The sequence below is a fragment of the Lichenostomus cassidix genome, chromosome 4A, assembly GCF_008360975.1.
Source record: "Lichenostomus cassidix isolate B80296 chromosome 4A, HeHo_3.0, whole genome shotgun sequence".
Lineage (NCBI taxonomy): Eukaryota > Metazoa > Chordata > Aves > Passeriformes > Meliphagidae > Lichenostomus > Lichenostomus cassidix.
This window is the reverse complement of record NC_139485.1, coordinates 3,654,494-3,674,433: the sequence shown is the minus strand read 5'-3', so window position 1 is coordinate 3,674,433 and position 19,940 is coordinate 3,654,494. Positions and strand designations below refer to the sequence as shown.

The window sequence follows — 19,940 nt, the reverse complement described above, 5'->3', positions numbered from 1 at the left end:
GGGAGACATCTGTGTTTCACCACACATTTGGCAAGGGAAGGTGTCAGCAAAGGCTCCTGAGGAGGTTTGTCAGGGTCAGTAACACTCGAGAGATGCAAATCAGCCCAATGGCAGCCTGGCAATGACTCAGCCTTCCCCTGCAGCCTGTTTTGCCCATGTGTGTGAATGAGGCTGCTGCAAAGATGGGTTTCATTTTTACAGAGTTGTCGCCTTCCTTGGACCCTTCCTGCAGCAGACTGGTGAAAGGCAGGAACCTTATGGCAGCTGAATAAAAGCCATATCCCAGCAGCTGTGAAACACAAGGTCCTGCCCTGGTTTTCCAAGGAGTCCACGTCTGGCCTTGAAAGAACACAGTGACACCCACGGCTGCCACCTCCTGTCCACAGTGCCAGCTCTCTCCTGGAGCCCTTCAGACATTCATCACCCCAGAACCTCACCCAGGAGCACCCAGCACATGCACTGTGGGTTTCCCACTGTGTGCAAGAGGGGTCTGTGCCCCTTGAACCCAGCAAAGGGTGGTGTGAGCCTAGGAGAGGAGCTGCAGTGCCAGGCTAGGACCCTTCCTTCCCTCAGAGATGGCTCTGCCATCTGATTTCAGAGTTGTCTGCCTTGCCATGAGCTATCCTGTGCCCTTGTTAAGGAGGTAGTCGAGAGCCTTGATTTCTCTCAGGTAAATGGCTCAGCTCAGAGCACTGGGGCTTGATGTTCCTGAAGCTGCTAATCCTAATTAACAGGCTTTCTGGGTCCCTTTTACACCACTCAGCAGCCCAAGTGGGCTTTAAAGTGAATGGAAATTACCCCATGGAGCGTTTTCTCTGGAGATGTTGCTATGCCGACCTGCTCAGAGCAGCTATTGAGGCTTCTCTTCCATCCTGCATTGGTCATGCTGTCAGATGGGCTCAGGTGGTGCCACAACTGGGGCTGGGACAGATAGGGCCCAGGAGATATTATTTACTTTTTTGGGAGATGTGAGTAGAAGGGGAAAAAACAAGTACACAGGGGTAAAATCATGTCAAGCAGCAATATAAAGAATCAGCGACAATAACAAAAAAATCAACTTGAAAGACCTGAGACTCCTTCTGGCAGGAAATTGAGTCAATTTTCTCTTGCACAATCCTTAAAAAAAATTAAGGAAAACCCCCAAAACCAAACAACTTAACCAAACCAAACCAACCAAACAAAAAAAGACGCAAAAATGCAATTTTTCCTTTTTTCTAATTTATTTGTAATATTTTTTAATTGAAGGTTTGCAGGCAATAGGGCATTTTCTGCTAGTTACCTGGGTTTCCTCACCCAGTCTGATGGGAACACTGGGAGCCAAGCCTTGTTCCACCCCAGTCCTTCAGAGCAGGTACCTCCTGTCCCTCATGGGCTGCCAGAAATTATGTGCTGCTTTTGGGTGGAGGAGCCATTTCTCCATGAGGGGAGGCAGCTCGAGGGTTTGTGTGTCCCCTCTTGCCCTGGGGCACACAGCTTGAAACATTTTTGGCCACTCTCATTCTCCTTAAAGTCAATCTTCCCAAAGCCTACAAATCTGAGGCATGAAGAGGAAGATAAATTATAATGAATGTATATTAGGAATATAAAAAGGAACGACTTAATATAACTTTCTCGTCTCATCCCCACCCTTCCCCTTCATGACCTCATGTTTTTAACATTTTGGGAACTGTTAAATCTTGGATTTAAATCCGAGATTTAAATCTTGCCTCTGCCCCAAGAAACCAGCACCTTCCCTCTCTGTGCCTCAGTGACAAATATCACCTCCTCCATTGGCACTCAAAAGTGGGGCAAGAAAAGGGAATAAAATGACTAAAATGTTGAAGTGTCACAGATGTGGCTGTGGGGGTCTAGGGTGGCTCTTGAGTGAGGCCTTCTCCAGAGCTGGGGTTGTCCTTTTGGTTATGATCACTCCAAAAGTCACCAGCAAGAGTGGGGATATAGAAAGGGAACAGAAAGGCTGAAATAAAGTCCACCAAATAGTACTGCTAAATGCCCTTCACCCCAAAACACTTGGGGAAATATCAGTTGTTTTATTCACAATGGCAACAGACTGAGGGGAATGAGAAAGGGTTTCTCTTGCATTACAAATAATGGCTTTAAATGGCTGAGACTGCTTCTGAGAAGTGCTGGTTGGAAGCAACTTCTGCCTTTCTTAAAAAAAAAAACCCAAACTCAAAAATATCCACCACCATTCCCAAAAATATCAGAATGACATTTTTCCCTACTTTCCAACAAGATAGTTTTCTCTGGGGAAATAAATGAAACAGCTCCAGTAACCCCATCAGGAGGGGGACAGGGGACAATTTTTAACCTTCTTACAAGGTGTAGGTAGACAGTGGTGAGGATGGTCAGTATAATGTTGTTTATTATGTATAATAAGGAGCATCCAGAAATCTCAGTTAAGGACTAAGCCCTGGTGTGCCAGTCCCTGTACAAACACAGTAACACAGTCCCTGCCCTGAAGAGCATACAGGCTAAAAATGGTTCCTTATGCGGCATAATTTGGAGGCGAAGAATAGGAATTGGAGGCAGAGAAATGAAAAATCAACCTTTTTCCTGATTCCCTTTTCTATTCCAAACAAAAGCCACAAGATATAAACGCTGAGATCATAATTTCCAGTCCCCACCATTAGGTAGTAGGATAGGAGAGTGATAGAACCATAGAATCATTTAGGTTGGAAAAGACCTTTTAAGATCATCGAGTCCAAATGTAAATTTTACACTGCCAAGTGCTCCACTAAACCATCTCCCCCACATCTTTCAAACACCTCCAGGGATGGTGACTCCACCACTTCCCTGGGCAGCCTGTTCCACAGCCTGTTCCACAGCCTGACACCTTCCAGTGAAGAAATTTTCCCCAAAATCCAACCTGGCAAAACTTGAGCCTGTTTCCTCTTATCCTGTTCCTTGTTATCTGGGAGAAGAGACTGACCCACCCCTCATCACACCCTCCTCTCAGGGAGTTGTGGAGAGTGAGCAGGTCCCCCCTGAGCCTCCTTTTCTCCAGGCTGAGCTCCTTTCCCATCTCCCTCAGCTGCTCCTCATCAGGCTTGTGCTCCAGACCCTTCCCCAGCTCCGTTGCCTGCTCTGGACACACTCCAGCCCCTCAAAGTCTTTCTTGCCCAAAACTGACCCCAGGATTCGAGGTGTGGCCTCACCAGTGCCCAGCACAGAAGGATGGTCACTGCCCTGGTTCTGCTGGCTTGTGATGTGCTAGTCTTTGAGGGGTGGGACTGGGACTTGCCTGTGAGGCTGAAAGATGAAGCTGCTCCACCAAATTCCTGGGGAGAGTGGTGAAACCTCCATGAGAGGAGGAGGCAGCACAGCCACCCAGGTGTTTGAAGCCACCCAAGTGTCTTGCAGCAGCCCTGATGCTTCTGTCCTTCCTGTGCAGAGCAGACAGAGCTCAGCCCCAGGTTTTGGTCTGTCTTACGCCAGCCTAGGAGGGCACAGAGCACCTCAGCTCCCTGGGCCATGCTGAGCAGGACAACTCATGGCTACTGGATGTCTCTGTGGCCTGGGCTCCCTCCTGATAGCTGGAAAACCTTTCTTCAGGGAAATGGTGCTTTGCAAAGTAATTCCAAAAGAATGGCAGGTTTTTCTTTTTGGCTTTTCTTAGCTTTCCTTTTTTTTTTTTTTTTTTTTTTTGAGATACTATAGAAACTTAAAAACATGATTGAATTTGTGCATGCCTTTATTTATTGTGCTATGTATGATGGGCACAGATTTCCCTAAGCCAAAAAGCCCCCTCCCTCCTCCTTCCCCAGCCTTAGTAATCAGCTTCCTTGTGCTCCAGCCCACGCTAGACTATTTTCCTCTGTCAAATCCTCCATCATTGGTTAAGTTACCTAGGTGTGTGTTGGCTTTATCTTTTTCTGGTGAAATCTTATAATCTTTCAAGTCTTACCTTGTCCGAGCCCCTGTCATCCTCTCATGATTTTGTACACCCTGTTTCTCTCCTGGCTGATTTTGTAAAAGGTCTAATTTCAACAAGTTGCTGCTCTCAGGGCTGAAGTCTATTCTCCAGTGCCCGTGATAATCATATGTGTTCACCAAGAGCTTCGAAGCTACAGCAAATTGCAGCTGTTTGGGCGCCTTTGCACAGGGCTGTTAAATTTTCCTTTCCACCCTCCCCTTCTCAGCTGCTCCCCTTCCACATTTTGCTCCCTGTGTTCAGTGCAGCCTCCACTGCCTGCACACCTTTCAAGCCACCATCCTGGTGAGGAGATATTTGGCACTGGCCCTGGTTTGCCACCGGGGCGTCCCCTCCCACACAGCCCCCGACAGCTGCCTTCCCGAATGCGAGGACGTGCTTCGCTCAGAGGCTGTGGTGTGAGCCAGATTTAATCTAGGATGCTCTTCCCTTTTGGCTCCCCTCAGAGATCACAGGACCCTGTTTAATCCAGCTCCCTGTCGGTGTAGGGCTGAGTCATAGGAGGTTTTTCTGTCGCTACATCTAATAACACTTTGCTACCGGGAGCAGAACATCAACCAGCTTGGCTGGGAGTCGGCACTGTCACCCAGCAGCTTCCCTTGTCTGCAAGTTGTTTTGATTCTTTTCTTAGACTTCTCCTTCTCTGTGTCTTTCTCTCTAAAACATTAATTTCCTCTAATTAGAGCCTCCTTAACAATTCTTTTTCTCCCCCCTCTCCTCAGTTAATTTCCTCTAATTAGAACCTCCTTAATAATTCTTTTGCTAAATCAATTTCCTCAGTTAGAACCGCCCGCCAGAATTTCTCTCCGTCCTTTCAAAAGCTGTCGGAGTAGCTAAGGAAATTATGCTTCTGAGTAACCTTTATCTTTTCCTTGGTATTTTAAAAGAAGAACTGTAACAGGTTAGACAGGCACAATTTCCCCTTTCAGAGCTCTGCTGGTCTGACCCCATTAGGTTATACTTAGCTGTGTGTTGTACTGTGTATTGTACTATACTTAATAAGATGCTCTAGCTGTTCATCTGGAACTCAGGTAAGGCTGTATTTGTGAATGAATTAAACATGACACTTCATTATTCAGATCAGATTTAACAGTGTCAAAATCCGTCTTTAAACCAGATCAAATTGCTCTCCAAGAATATGTAAAACCTCCTGCCCCATTAGCTGTCCTGTGAGCCAGCCTTTCCTAACTTTTCCTCTGCAGCCATGCCGGCTTTCTTCCCCTGACAAGCCTTTTCAGTTCTAATTTTTTTCTAAAACATGCTGTTTTCTAAAAAAATAATCTTCTTTGTTTCTAATTTACACAGTAAGTAACTACTAATGGCCCACTGCTTTTCACAATCATGCTGAGGGCCACATCAGCAGTTGGCATAAATGGGGAGGCAGCCAGTTGACACATTATAGACCTTGGGCCTGAATTTCCTCTTCTTCATTAAGCAGTTTCTCCCCAGTTGACAATATGTTATGCATTTCTCTAACCCATTAAGATGGAACCATCTCACTACGTTGATCCTTCTTAGAATCCATCAAGGACAACTCACTGCACTTCCTAGTTTTGTGAGGAAACAGGCCAAGTACTGATGGCAACAGGGAGTGGTCATCCAGTTAGAGTGAAAACTGTTGTTTTATGCAGTTATGGAGCAAATGAAGAAGGGAACCCATCTGAGCTGCAGGAATGCACTGGCAGCTGTGTGTTCCCTTTCCTAGACCCTTCCCTCAGGCTGGCACCAGCTACCAAGCACAGATCTGATGGTTTCAACAAGTGTCACCATGTGGGACAGTGCTGCACCTCTGTGACTCAGACAGGCCAAAGAAAACTACCTCACAGCAGGCTCAGGGCACTTCTTCTGGCCTTTCTCACAAGGATTCCTCCCTCTTTTGGCTGTGCCCAACTGCAGAGCCTGCTCCAAGTCCTGGTCACACAGCAGAAATGTCACCGTGGGCCCTGAAGAGTCTGCTCCAGCAAAGCAGGTGGGCCCTTCCAACTTGTGAAGTGCTTTTTACCAGCGTCTGATGGGAATCAGCAGCGCCTCGGTGGGTGGATGTCCTGGAGTGATCCGTGAGGAATGCTTCATAGATACTCTGCGGGGAGCTGGGGGAGGCTTGCAGCAGCTCCATCCTCGGCAGTGCCTCCATCAAATGTCTGGGCAGGTCCAAAACATTTCAGCCAAGCCCAGCAATGGTGGGAAAGGTGCACTGCTATCCCTTTCCACGCTATTTCCTTCTGACCCTTCCAAGCTTCTAGCACCCCACAAGGTCTGTTCTGGTGGAAGGAGTGCAAAAGGCATAAGATGTACTTTATTTCCTTTGCACTCTTAATACTTCTGCCAAAAACTCCATTTGCCATCACTTCCCTTGAAATTTCAGAGTAGGATTGGATGGAAAAATGAAAAGCATTAAGGTTTTTGTTTTTGACAAAATCCCTAATGCTCGAGATGGGAATAGGATGTTTTTGGGTAATCTTACAAGGAGTACAATGCTGGTGGTGTTGGAGAGGGGGTAGTCTAGGGAAGGGTAGATTCTCTAAAAAGATATGTTAGAAGGCTAAAAAAAAGCTGTTTGGTTCTTCTCAGAAGAGATGAGAGAGTGGGAAGAGGGAATCACCAGGTAGGGTTGTTGAGACTGACAGCTGAGTACAACAGAGGAGATGCTGTTCTCTATGCTCCTTGAGAAGCCCCTCTTGCCGGTGCCCAGTCCATTCCAGCTGAGAAGGGCTAGAGATAGAGATAGGCAATCCAGTAGACGATGTTGAAGAGCAGGAAGGCGGTGGGGAAGAAGACGCGGGAGTAGGAGTCCAGGCGGGATATGTGGATGCGCACCCTGCCCTCCCGCCACATGCCCGTCTGACAGTCCTCGATGCAGCAGAAAAACCTCTCGCATTCCTTTCCTTCCAGGCACGGCGAGCCGGGGTCGTCATCCTCATCCTCCTCGATCTCTGGGGGCCAGTGCATGATGTGGTTGATGTTGATGGCGGTGAAGGTTGGCATGACCTGCGCACCGGCAGGTGGCTGTGAGGGGGAGAGGTGGGTGAGTGGGTTAAAGGGGAGGAAAAGGCAACAAAACATGTTCTAGACACCACCTCCCACCCAGCTGGCAACAGATCAGATCATCATGGGTGCAGTTCAACGGAGAGGGATGACTGATCATCCCCAGTCTCTGCACCTGGCTGTGAATCACCACTTTTGCATACCAGGGGAACTGGCAGCTCCCTGCGTGACTGTGAGTGTCCTTCCTGGCACCCCAGGGCTCAGCCCTACTCAGCAAAGGTCTGATTGCTCTGATTCCCCGTCTGTGCCAATAATAGTCAGTGCAGAAACACGACTTGTTCGATCTGTTCTGGCCTCTTCCCTCACTGCCCTGAGCTCAGCTCTCCATGGAGACACAGCACACAGCCCAGAGGTGTCTGCTGGTTGCTGCCAGTTACTGGAGAAAAGCTGGGAAAAGGCTGCGTGTGGCTCTTCTTGGCCCATCATGAGCCTCATGGAAGAGCTCTGTCCACCCTGGGATATGAGGGATATGAGAGATGTGCTGGGAAATGAGGCTGGGACAGAAGAGGTATCATTTTCTGTTTCAGTTCTTGTGCCAGAAGTACCTGCCGTGAGCTTGGGCAGATCTCATTACAGAGGCTGAGGATGAAGAGAATGATGACCACCCTGGGTTCACTATCCCCACACCCAGGAGGTTTTCTGATGGACAGACCACAAAAGAAAGTCGGTTTCTGCATCTGATACAGGTGTCTTGAAGTGGCCATTTACATTCAGTCATGTGAGTCATCCTAAACTGTTCTGATAAGCTCTCCAGCAATTCTGATGAGAGCACAGGGTGCCTGACTCTGACAGGGGCTTCCTTGTTTTAAGAGCTTTTTCTGGCTGTGTCTCACCCCTCAGACCCAGCACACAGAGAGATCTGAAGACTCAATGAACACAGTATGGGTCAGGCACTAAACCACATCAGCAGTTTCCAGTGCAGGCCCAGCAAGGATATTTTTAAATATCTTGGGGTTGTACCAGCACCCCCATCTGCTGGCCCCTTGGACCTACCAGCCTGGCTTTCCTGTGGCTGTGCTCCAGTGGTTTCTTGTTTCCCACCAGGTAGTTGAGCGTGGCATACTCCATGAGAGCAGCAAAGACGAAGATGAAGCACACAGAGACAAAGAGATCCATGGCTGTGATGTAGGAAACCCGGGGGAGGTGCTTGCGGGAGATGGTGCTCAGGGTGGTCATGGTGAGCACAGTCGTGATACCTGAGAGAGGAAAGAGCTGGCTAAAACACTGACAGGGAGCATTTCTGTCTTCAACACACACCCAGCCCTCAAAACACCCCCATTTTCCCTCTACTGTGGCTTTCTGGTCCCATTTTCACTCTGCTCAGCCAGACTCTGGTCTTGAGGAGCCTTCTGACAATGCTCTGAAAAAGAGAGATGTTCAAAGCTTGGGCATCAGACAGGACATTGATGTGGACTGGTAAAGGAGTGGGAAACTCAGACTCTACATGAGGCTGGGTTGGTCAGGCAGGGCTTGCCCTCAGTGCAGCCATGCTGGCTGTGTTGAATCACCTTCTGTCCTCCATGTGCCTCAGCACAGCTTCTAGAAGGATCTGCTCCATGATCACAGAGGCACAGAGGGGAGGCTGACAGGTCTGTAGCTCCTGGTGTCCTCCTTTCTACCCTTTGAAAAAAATGGTGCAATATTTCCCTTTTTCTGGTCTCGTGGAGAGTGGCTTGGAAACCACATCAGCCATCCTCTGGGATGCACCTTGTCAGGTTCTATGGACTTATGTATGTTCAGGTTCTTCAGGTGGTTTCAAACCTGATTTTCTCTTGCAGTGAGGGAGACTTTGCTACTCCAGTCCCTGTCTTGCAGTCCATCCACTGTGGAGATGTGGGGAGAGAGGCTGCCAGTAAAGGCTGAGGCAAAAATGTACCTCAACCTCATTGTCATCCATTGTTACCAGTTTCCCACTTAAATTCAACTTTCTTTGACCTTCCCTTTCTGGCTGACAAACCTGGAGAAGCCCCTGTTAATATCCTTTGCATCCCTAACCCCATCCCTACACAGCTGGGCAGTGTCCCTATGCTCTTCCCAGGATACCTGTCTGTGCTTCCACTGCCTGGGCACCTCCTTCTTGCCCTTCAGTCTGACCAGAAGCTCTCGACTCATCCATGATGGTCTCTTGCCTTCCCTTCCTGATTTCCTACACCTGGATATTTAGAGCCCTTGTGCTCTCTGGAAAATGTCCTGAAAGATCTGCCAGTGCTGTTCTGCTCCCTGCTCAATAGGCTTCCCTGTAGTAGACACCAATCCCAAGGTTCCCTGTATTTCCTTGGTCTGATGCCTACCCGTGGTTCAACCTGCTCCTGGCTATTTTTCAGAGGCAACTCTTCACCATCTATCCATTCCTTGCTGCAGAGGGCAACTGTGTGGGAGGTGATAAGGAATTTCTTTTGACTGAAGTGGGGCTGGGAACTGTTTTTGCAGAAGCAGCAATGCTCACGTTTCTGCTTCCAGAGATGAAGTGTCAGGAGCCAGCAAAGGATCTCCTGCAGGAGTTGGTATCCTGATCTCATCCCCTGGTTTTTAGAATGTAGGGAACAAGTAGGAAGCCCACCTATTTCTCCTTCTCTAGCATCCAAATCCACCTGCCACCCTTTCCTGGGGTCACCCCCGTGGCAGAAGATGCTCATGTTTTCCTGCTGTACTTGCATTAGCAGATGTGATGTGACTTCCCGTATTTCCGAAGTGCCTGTGGAACTGGTCCAATTTACATCTCCCTAATGTAGGCTGGCAGGCTCGAAATGTGCTGGGGATCATTTGTATTAAGTACAACAGGGGCTGTGGAGAGAATAAATTATTCTTCATGTGCTGAGGTCCCTTCCCATAGAGAGGGGCCCCTCTCCTGGGGAAACTTGCCTTTGTTTTTTGAGACAGTCACTAGAGCTCTGCACAACATTTTCCTCTTGCTGTTCATTCCTTTACCAGCCACAGACCCTGGCACACCCTCACCTTCATTGGACATGACACCCTCCTCCTCCTCCTCCTCCTCCTCCTCCTCCTCTCCATGGGCACCAAAGAAATTAATTTTGATTGGGAGGTGGGGAGACATGGCCACCATGGATGGGCACTGAATAGCTGATGGCCCTTCCTCTCCTCTCCATCCCCACAGAGACCTGCAGGCAGGGCTGGGAATGCTACCTCCAATTAAAGGGAAAGTCAGCAGGGCTGATAGGAAGGACAGCACTGGGAATCAGAGCTTGCTGCAAAATGCAGATACAGCCAAAGTGTATTAAAGCCTCACAAAGATCTCCCCAGCCCCTATCAGAGCAACATTCAGTCAACAGGAGCTTTTTTCCCTGCCTCAAAGAGCCACTGCAGTTTGCCGAGAAAATCTAAACAATAGGCAGAGCTGTTGCCACTCTCTAGGTCCTGTGGGGTGACTGACAGAAAAAGGTTGTACCTACAAGGTTTCGACCTCCTGCCAGAGCCTGGGGCTCTGTAGATACAGCCAAGCAACTGTGCCCATTAACCCTACAACCTTCGTGTCACCAGCTCTACACAGAGGCCTTGAGAAGTCACAAGGAAATGTGGAAAATATTTTCGTGACAGGAGCCCTTTGGGCAGCACTGCAGTGCCACAGCCCAGCCCCTCCCTGTCTCTTTTGGTGCATGAGAATACCCCATTGCCAGCTTGGGAAAGGCTGAGCTTGGGTTTCAGATCAAGACATGAGGGTGAGGTGCTCTCCTGAGATAATCCAGCAGCCCAAGCCAGCACAGATGGAGATTTGGTTGAGCTGTGGAGAGTGTTACACACGGGAAGCTAAAGGAGTGGAGTATTCTCTGGTAAGCTCAAAAATGCCAGAAAATGGCAAAGTGCATCAGGAGATTTTGTACTCCAACACTGCCAGTCTGCTTGCCTAGCAGAGTTTGACAAGCATCAGACATGCATCATCCTGTCTCTTACCCAGAGATGTCCTGGCTGGCGTAGAGTCTCTCTTGATCCAGAAGGAAACCCAGGAAAGAACAACAGTCAGGATGCAGGGAATGTAGGTCTGAATGGCAAAGTAACCCATCCGTCTGCTTAGGTCAAAAGAAACTGTCATCACCATGTACTCCCCTAGGAAAAAGCAACAGAGACATTGGAATCATAGCAAGGGGCTGCCTAAAATCAGCAAAGTTTCAGAATTCAGAGTTTCTGATGAGGTTTTCCTGTTGTTTTAACTGCCTGGCCATCTGGTGTTGTAGCTGCCCAGATTGTTAGCTTCACGTGGCTGGCTGAGTAGGTTTGGTGACTTGCTGGTTTTGTGGCTAATGGACTCTGTAGCTACCTGGCTGGCTCTGTAGCTCTCCTGCTTGATGTCTTTGTGACTAATTTAAGAGCTGGCTTTGTGGTGGCCCAACTGGCTGTTTGCCTGGCTGTCCATATGGCCACCAGGCTGCATTAGTACTGGCCTGGCTAAGGACACTCAAAAGCACACAGTTTGGAGAAGTTTCAGGGAAGAAACTGTAGGGAGCATTTATCTTCAGCTGATTGCTGCAAAGGTTTCTTTTCTACAGCAGCTCTTTGGCTGTAAGGCTGCGTGGCCTGGCTTGCTAACGAACTACCTGAGCTGTGACAAAGGAGGTGTCCTTCAATCGCTTCCACTGAGCGTCTGGTTCTGCCTCTGGAAAAGGCATGTGGTGCTGTACATCCTAATTGCTCATTTGGCAACTTACAGTGGAGGTTTTCTCCTTTTTCAGAGGCTCACAGTGAGTATTGGAAGAAAGCCACCTGACAGCTCTGGGGTTAACATGGAGCTTGCAAGCAATTACCAAAAAAAGAGAATCACAAACATCAGAGAGCCAGTGGTGCATTCAAGACACTTTCACTTCTTGTCCCAGTTTGTGCTGCCTTTCTACCCTGGCTGCCACTGCTGAGAGCAGCAGCTTCCTGTGAGCTCACCCCACCTTCAGGAATCCATAAGCTTCCCTCAGTTGTCTGTGGGAAGGAAAGGGCATGTGAGCTGTTATAGGGAGGAGGAGCTGAAAGGCTTCCATTACTTAGTTTCTTCACACTTGCAGCCTTGCCCCTGCCTCCTGAAGGACAGTTCAGGTATTCACCAGCCTGACATGAGTTTGCAGAAGGAAAGACTGAGACCTGCAAGTTCTGATTTCTCCACCCCTGTTCCAATCCTAAGCATTACCTGGAGGTCACACAGCACATACTGCAGCAAGAGGGGATCTAAGCTCCCTCTCCTCTCCCTCCTGACCTTTCAGTTAGGCACAGCTCTAGTCACATCCGCATTGTCATCCCACAGTTCACAGATGTCAGTGTTTCTGGCCTCTCCCTGCTTTGTCTTCCCCTCAGCCTTTATCTCCACCACTTCTGCTCCCTTTAGCCAAGGTCCATCCCTTCATTGTCAGGTTTCTGTGTGCTGTTGTTACCTTCCTTCCCCAGCCCTTTGCCTCCCACCAGCTCCCCAGCACTGGTGCTCCTGTGAGGCCTCTCTGTGCCTCACCTGCCCCAGTCCTGAGCACTTCTGAGGTGTTCCTCAGCCCCGTGAAGTCGAACTGGTAGAGCCTCCAGGTGCGCTGGTCAGACACCTCGATGGAGTAGCGTCTCCAGCGATAGATGATCTCCTCCCGAGGGTATCCATCTGGGAAAAGGGGCAAGGATATCAGTGGAAGGCTGTGCCATGTACCCCCACCTCAGCCACCAGTCTGACTGCAAAAGCACTGGCATCTCACCAGGGCTGTTCTCTAAACATGAACCCCTCAGGCAGGTGTTTCTGATGCCTTTGGTTTGGATTCCCTGAGGCATTCCCACGTGGAATGGGAGTAGGGACTGCGTCTCCCTTCGTGGGCTGCTTCAGATCCTGGGCATGGGGAAAGAGCACTGCCAGGAACAGAGCCTTGCTAAGGACTGCACTGGTGGGAATGAGACGTGGGTTGGTCCAAGAGAACTCTGCTGGTTTGAGGAAGAACTTTTTTGGGGGTGGCAAAGCAATGGAGCAATCTGCTCAGGGAGGTTGTGGAGTCTCCCTCCCACAATTCTGGGGTTCTGGGAATACAAAGCAGCCAGCACGGTTCTGGCTGCTCTGTGTGCTCCCTGTACCCCTCACCCTGGGAGCTGAGCTATGGAAAAGAAGGGTTGCACTCTCCATGGAGAAGAAGACCTGGCCCTGCAGGCTGCAGCATGGCTTCTCCTGCCTCTGGCTTTCTTTTCAAGAAACAAGATTACCATGAAGCAGGGACCTGGGAGAAAGTTCCTCAGAGGAGGATGGAATAAGAGCTTGGCAGCTAACTAACAATGTGTCTCTAATTATCAAGCATGTATGGCATGCACCATTAATTAGCAAAGAATGAGGGATGGTGGGAGATGAGGGCATGAGATCTCCTCAGCAGGCTGCCTCCCTCTGAAGCACCTCAGAGCTCTGTGAGCTGCATCTCTTCAGAGGCAGGGGAAGCAGGAGAGGAGAACCCGAGCTCAGATGATTAAATCAGATTTTCCACCCACACACAAGGACAGGGATCTCTTGGTGCAGAAAGGCTCCCTGCAAAATTACCATAGGAGATGTGATAACATCAGCAGCCCTCTCTGCTGAAAAGTGTGGATGAGTGGTGACTGAGAGGGGAGGTTTGAGTAACGCTCCTTTGGTGCAGAAAGTATCCAGACCTCAGTCTGGCTGAGGTCTGGAAATCCTCAGAGAGTGGGAGAAGGGGCAAGATGCAAACCAGGATGAGAACCATTTGTCCACCAGAATATATCCATGTTCTGTCCAGAGTGACACAAGGTCAGTGAAATAATCTCCTCCAGTTATCCACCCAAATTAAGGAGAAACTCAAAGATGCTGTGAGCCTGTCCCTGAAAACCCCTGCTAGCTCAGGAGCAGGAGGATGCTTTAGGGCAGGAAGGGTAATGGCTCAGGAAGGGTGCCGTAGAAATTAGGTGAAAAAATGTAGCAAAAAGGGAGGATGGTTTCCCCAGAAAAGCATTACTCCACTGAGGGTTCTCTGCTTGCCTTCCAAAGCTATTTTAAAAATATGTATACTCACAACTGGAAAAAACCAAAGGGCAGGAGTGAGTGTCCATTGGGAAATTCTGCAGCTGGAGCAGACATTCAGCCTCGATTGTCAGCCTGAGACAGGAGGAGAGAGAAAGAGATTTTGTGCTAGTGAAGATAGTTTGATTCCAACAGCAATGTGACAGAGGCATTATCACTTCCTTGAGAACTAATTTGTTGAAGATCAGTCTGTTTGCAAGAACATTCCAAACCAAAAATATATGTTTGGATATTTTCAAGGTGAAGAAAACCAGCTAGGTTTTGCCTTCACAAAGCCCTTCTCTTTAGTCAACTTTTCAGATTCATTTGTGGAAGTGAGACTTTATGAGAACAAAAAGCCAAATGTTTATTAACAGAATAAAACAGCTGGACTGACCAACACAACATTTTAAAGGATTTTGGTTTAGGAAACCATTTGCCCACCTCCTTGTCCCCTCCCCTCAGCAGAGATACAGAGCCTGCTGGATGTACCTGAGAGTGTAGAGCACTTTTCCGTCATTCCAGATGCGGAGGAGCTGATTGGGAGTGGTTATCCAGTGGGAATCAGCCCTCTTGGAGTTCCTAAAGAAGGTGTCAGGGATCCAGATGCGGCTCACCATGTTGGTGTTCAGTGTCAGTGCTTTCAAGGTGCTGTTGAACCGCAGGCGCCGGTCGTACCACGTCTGAGCAAAGAAGATGTCAATGGTGTATTCCTGGGAAACACAATGAAGAATAGGACTTTCTGAGAGGGATTCAGGCCAAGCAGAACCTGCTCCTCTGGCCTGCAGGCTGCTGTTTTGGAGTCACAGCCTGAACATTTATTTTTCAGTCTGGGAGCAGGTGTTGGTGACCACTGATGCCTTTCCAGGCTCACCTTTAGCTCAGGGTCAGGACATCCATGGCATATTTAGGAAGAGCCAAAGGCTGTGTGTTCACTGCTGAGCTGAGCCTGGCCCTTGCCTGGAAAACCAGGACCACACAAACAAGACCTCGGGCTTGCCTTTTGCAACTCCATACTCTTTTAAAGCACAGGCATGAAGGGGCAGGGTGGACATTGGTCAAATCCAGCCCTAAGTTCAGCTACACCTTGCAAACACAGGCAGGGGAAGCTGCTCACCAGCTTGGCAGAGAAGGCAAGCAGACAGCTCTTTCTGTTGTTTATTAGGACAGAGCCCAGCCCTGTTCCACACACCTAATTTGTACACACAGCAATAATAGCGCTGTGCATAAATCTGGTGAGAATCCACCCCTTGCTGCAAGACTTAATGTCCAGTTACTGGTTCATCTGAAAACTCAGCACTCTGGGTCCCATGGCAGATACCCCTTGCTGGAGATTTGAAAAGAACACTGGGGCTGCATGGTCCCAGCTCTGGGTGCAACTGAGTCTTCTGCCTACAGAAGAGAGACTTTCCAGCATAATAAGGGCCTTTGGTTTTGGTAAGAGAATGTGTCCTAGCTCACGGATAACTGGCAGTTCTGGGAGGCAGCTCCTGCCTGGGTTGGACTGGCAGTAGCCCACACCATTAGCCCACCACTCTGCTGCTTTCTGCTTCAAGTCAATTTGCTCCTTAAACTCCTTTTCAGCCTGCCTGAGAAGGTGCTAATTAATGCCATGCAGGAATAAGTCTGGCACTCAGCAGCTGTCTGAACCAGACCCCAAATCCAGTTCCCCCAGTGCATGCTACAGTCAGTCACCTGCTCCTGATAGCTTTGGTCCTTTTCACTCCTGTTGAACCCGCATGATCCCCGCTGTCTCCCTCTCTCTTGTGTGCAGAGATGAAGAAAGTCTGACTTTGCCATCCCTCCCTCTCATTCTCCTCCTCCCTCTATTGATTTATCTCAGTGGAATTTTTATGACTGCAGCACATCCTCCCTGCACTGCCCTCGCTGCTGTTCCTAGCCAGCTCCTCCAGCCATGCTGTTCAAATAGCTGCAGCTCCCAGTGCCCTCCCTCGGACACCATGTCCTGCCAGGGGTGGGCACAGCAGGGCAGAGCTTCATCTTTGTCACCCTCGCTGCCCTGGCAGCCACAGCCAGGAGTGATGGGTCCCAAATATGACCCTTGGATGGGAATGAGATCATGAGGGAAGAGCCGAGTCACGGATGCTTCACCCTGATTTGACACAGGGGTGAGCAGAGGTGACAGGGACAGGGTCCTAATGGATCTCTGAGTGGGGAAAACAGGGACAGGTGCAGCGTGTTCAAAGGGGTGGCTTTGCCTCGACAGCTCATTCAAAACTGACATGAGGAGACTCAGAGCTAGGGCAGCAGCAGCCCTCACAGCCAAGTGCACAGGTATGGCCACTGCCCAAACCAGGGGCTTGGGAGAGCCCATCCCAGCACCTGAATGTTCTGGATCACACTGGGTACTGCTGGGATATAGGGTATGTGGTGATGCAGACATGGATCAGGCTGTGAAACTGAGAAATTAAAGAAGCATTGGCACAGTGTTGGGGCCAAAATAGCACAATATTTGACATATTCTCCCCCACCACTGCACAACCCATTTGAGTTCATATGAGTTTACATTGCTCCTCCTAAGCAATATCTCTGGTGTAGGAGAATGCAACAAAAAAAGCATGGATAAATTCACGTTAGATGCCACTATCAGTGTTTAACTCCCAACTGGAGTTACTGGTGACATCTCACTTCTGGGCTGGCTGCTCACTTATGTCCTGCTGTACAGTTCAGCACTCAAGTCTGGGATAATCAATGCTAACACTCGGGAAGAGTGGAGGGTCAGCTATCCCTGGGGTTTAGCATTTGTCGTCAGGCTCAGATTTTCAGGAGGGATCAGCATTAAAGAGCTCCTCTTGTGCCATTCATAGCCAGCCTTTGCAAAAGGTGTGGTGCACAAGTCATTCAGCCCTTCTGAAGAATCTGAGCTGTTATTGTCACTGTCCTGTGGTTTGATCTAATTTCAGGGGCTATTATTAGCACAGCTATTCACGAGGCAGAACTTAGTAGCTGAGCTGGCTCCCTTGCCTCTCCGTAGGGAGCCCGTTGGGAAGTTTTGGCATTTACAAATGTATTTTCTTTCGGAATTGTCTGAGGCAAGATTTATACAAAAGTGCCCTGGCCTTTGGGAGGACTTTTACCCTTTCAATTTCCTCCCCCATCCTGCTGAGTGAGTGAGCAGCTGTGTGTGGCTGAGCTGCTGAGTGGGGTTAGACCACAATAGCTCCTGAAGTTCTCAGCGCCTGTTCCCATCAGGAATCCCCACTTTGATGCTGAGGAGCCTTGCATGGCTGGGGCTCTGCACTGATCAGCTGTGGGACAGTGCTCAGACCTTTCTCTGGGCATTATTGAGATCCCACTTAGATGCAGGCACCTGCCAAAATGATTCAAACAGGAGATGTTTGACCATGGGTGTCCTACAGCACTTAGAGAGGGGTAGGGACTTCTACAGGAAGATCTCAATATAAAGCAGTCCAGGTTGTCTTCTGGAAATCCCTCTTACTCTTTCTGACCTTGAAAGAGTCCCCTGACCAAGGCTGAATAGCTGAAGTTTGGCAGGATGAGCTCAGCCCCTAAAACTCAGGGTGCTGTTTCTTGATCTCCTGCACCCCTGTACTTTTCCTCTGCCCCTGACTCATTCGCAGCCATCAGAAAGAGACTTCTCAATGCCTCGATTTCCCCGTGTGGAAAAGGGTTATTGTAAAATACGCCTCCACCATTACTGTACCATCTGCTGTGCAGCACATGGAGGTTGTTAACTTCTCTGTGAAAGCACAGGCATTTTTAGTGTTGTTAACAGAAGGAGCTAACGAAATAAGGAGGAATTGCTTTAACAGTTTGGCCACACCATTTGGATCACACGTGGGGTAGCACACACATGTTGGCATGCATGCAATATGACACCAATTTTCAGTCATGAAATAATAAATCGAACTCCCCATCAGGCAAACCCTGAGGGCTGCCTGCCCTAAATACCATCACGTGAGTTTATCCCGTGCTAAGGGATGCCCTGCAGCATTGCCTCTGCTGCCTGAGTGTACTGATGTCCAACCCAGGCTTTCAGCATGTCCCTGCTGGCCCTTGGTCACTGTCATCACCTGGCACTGCAGCACATCCCTCATCAGCCCTGGTTTTCCTCATGTAGGCACCACAAATGTTGGTGGAAACTCAGTTTCAGAGAACAGCGTGATCTGGAAACATTTAATGGAAAGAATTGTGTTCTGTAAAAGAACGTTTGTGAGAAAATAAAAGGATGGGGAGCAGACAGGGGCATTTCATAGTGGAAGGGAAAAAATAACAACGAAAAGATTTTACTGCACTCTCAAACCCTTTCATTTTTAAAAAGTGAACAAGTCTGCTGTTTGAAAAGTCATTTCTAAGAAAATGCCAAACCTTTTCAGTCCAAAAGAAAAGAGACTTGTTCAGAAATCAGCCTGTCCCCAGTACAGGAGAGCTGGGAGCTGGCCTTGTGTGATACCCCAAGGCCTCTGCTGCTCTGCCCTCACAGATGGGGAATCAGCCCATATTTCCAGTCAGATTTGGCTTTAGGAACTCTGCTCTAGATCAAGTTCCACCCTGGTTCAGAGCAGATACAAGTTAGGGCTACTAGGTTTCAGACTAACAGCTGAAACTCACAGGGTTTGCGTGAGGCTTGAAATTAAGTGTGTGTTTTCAGGTTCCCTTACACACCAAATAAACACCTCTTGGCCCTGCCAAAATATCCTTTTCCAATGGCTTTAATCAAGTTTGCATGTTCAGTTCAGCTGACCCCACTCAAGGGTGCAATTAGTGGGATCTGGAGGGGCTGGGACCCTGTGGTTCCTCTGTTCCATCTCTGAGCTTCTTTCTCCAGGAGCTCAGCTTTCTGCCAATTCCAAAGAGAGGAGCAAAGCCATGAGATGAATATGTCTCAGATGGATTCTTAAACTGGGATAAAACAAATTATTTAAATGTGTTTTTTGCAACTTCACTTGTATTCAACAGCAGCAAGAAAACCTCTGAACAGAGGGGTCAGAGACTTGGAAACATTGTTCCGCAATTTTCCTCTGCTAGAGAGATAGTTTAGTCCCTGCCAACTCAGAACACTCTGTGAATCTGCGAAAAATCCTAAATAACAGTGGGACTGAGAGACTAATATCCTAGACAATCACTTTCTAGCTTTCATTGTTCTGATATTTGCTTTTACTCATAGAGCTCCCTTCCCTCTTCACCTCCAAGCAAATCCCTCACTGCAGTCCAATAAAGCAGGCTGCTTTCCTGGGAAGCAGGGACAGCATTTCAGGTGGTCTGATGTGGAGATGATGTGTCCATGCTGTCAATCACAGAGCCAAGCAGAGCAAATATTACAGGCAAACTCTTAGGGATGCTGCAATCCAGGAAAATCTCAAAAGTTCTTGGCTGGAGGAGACCCAGGAATGGGATATTTTTCTTGCAAGGGCTGATAGATCGCTCTGTGCAGGTCGAGGCAAGACAGAAAGCCTCTCCTCAGTCTCCCTCTTCTGCAAAACAGGGTCAGACAGCTGTGCTCAGCATCTCCACATCCCCACAGCCCTGCCCAGGTGAGAATTTTCCTCTCCACAGCACCCCACTCACCCTCCCAGCCTGCAAACATCTCAGACAAACCCTGCATCTGTCTCCATGTCCCAGGGAATGCATTCACCAGTGGGAAAAAGTCTTCAAGACTAAATAACCTAAATAAAATAACTGTATTTTAGAATAATCCTGACATCTGAATGCAGGGCTTCTTTTCCCCACAGCTTGTGGGCAGGAATGTGCTTCTAAGCATGACATGTGAGCACTCTCTGAAGGGGACAGGTACCAGCAGCACGGGCTGGGCCTGACACCAACCACTTCAGGCAGTTTCAGGCTTCTCCCAGTTCTCCCATTAGTGATGTGAGACACCTAATTTGTGGCCACCTCCATGTCCCTGCTCTGGGCAAGTTCTGTCTCTCTGACACAGAGCGAAAGAATGAGAATGTAAGTTTAATTCTGTTTTCAAGGTCCTCCTCCCCCCAAATCAGACCCCAGAGAGATTTC

At 48.8% G+C, this 19,940-nt stretch overlaps 1 protein-coding gene across 2 annotated transcripts in view; it reads right to left on the bottom strand.

The window, feature by feature from the left end:
* Positions 1 to 1,198: 1,198 nt before the first annotated feature.
* Positions 1,199 to 19,940, bottom strand: part of LOC146437309 (gamma-aminobutyric acid receptor subunit gamma-4) — a 37,035-nt gene continuing 18,293 nt past the window's right edge. The window contains exons 4-10 of one of the 2 annotated variants that reach the window (XR_014852180.1): positions 14,439 to 14,659; positions 13,960 to 14,042; positions 12,423 to 12,560; positions 10,889 to 11,041; positions 7,973 to 8,175; positions 5,754 to 6,940; positions 1,199 to 1,534 (exon numbers count right to left, since the gene is read on the bottom strand). Coding sequence is in view for 1 of the 2 variants with exons in the window: in XM_085060107.1 (XP_084916233.1) it covers positions 6,647 to 6,940; positions 7,973 to 8,175; positions 10,889 to 11,041; positions 12,423 to 12,560; positions 13,960 to 14,042; positions 14,439 to 14,659 (1,092 nt within the window). In the remaining variant the exon portion in view is untranslated. Of the gene's footprint in view, positions 1,535 to 2,347; positions 6,941 to 7,972; positions 8,176 to 10,888; positions 11,042 to 12,422; positions 12,561 to 13,959; positions 14,043 to 14,438; positions 14,660 to 19,940 lie in introns of those variants that run through there. The other variant, XM_085060107.1, reaches the window with a different exon arrangement.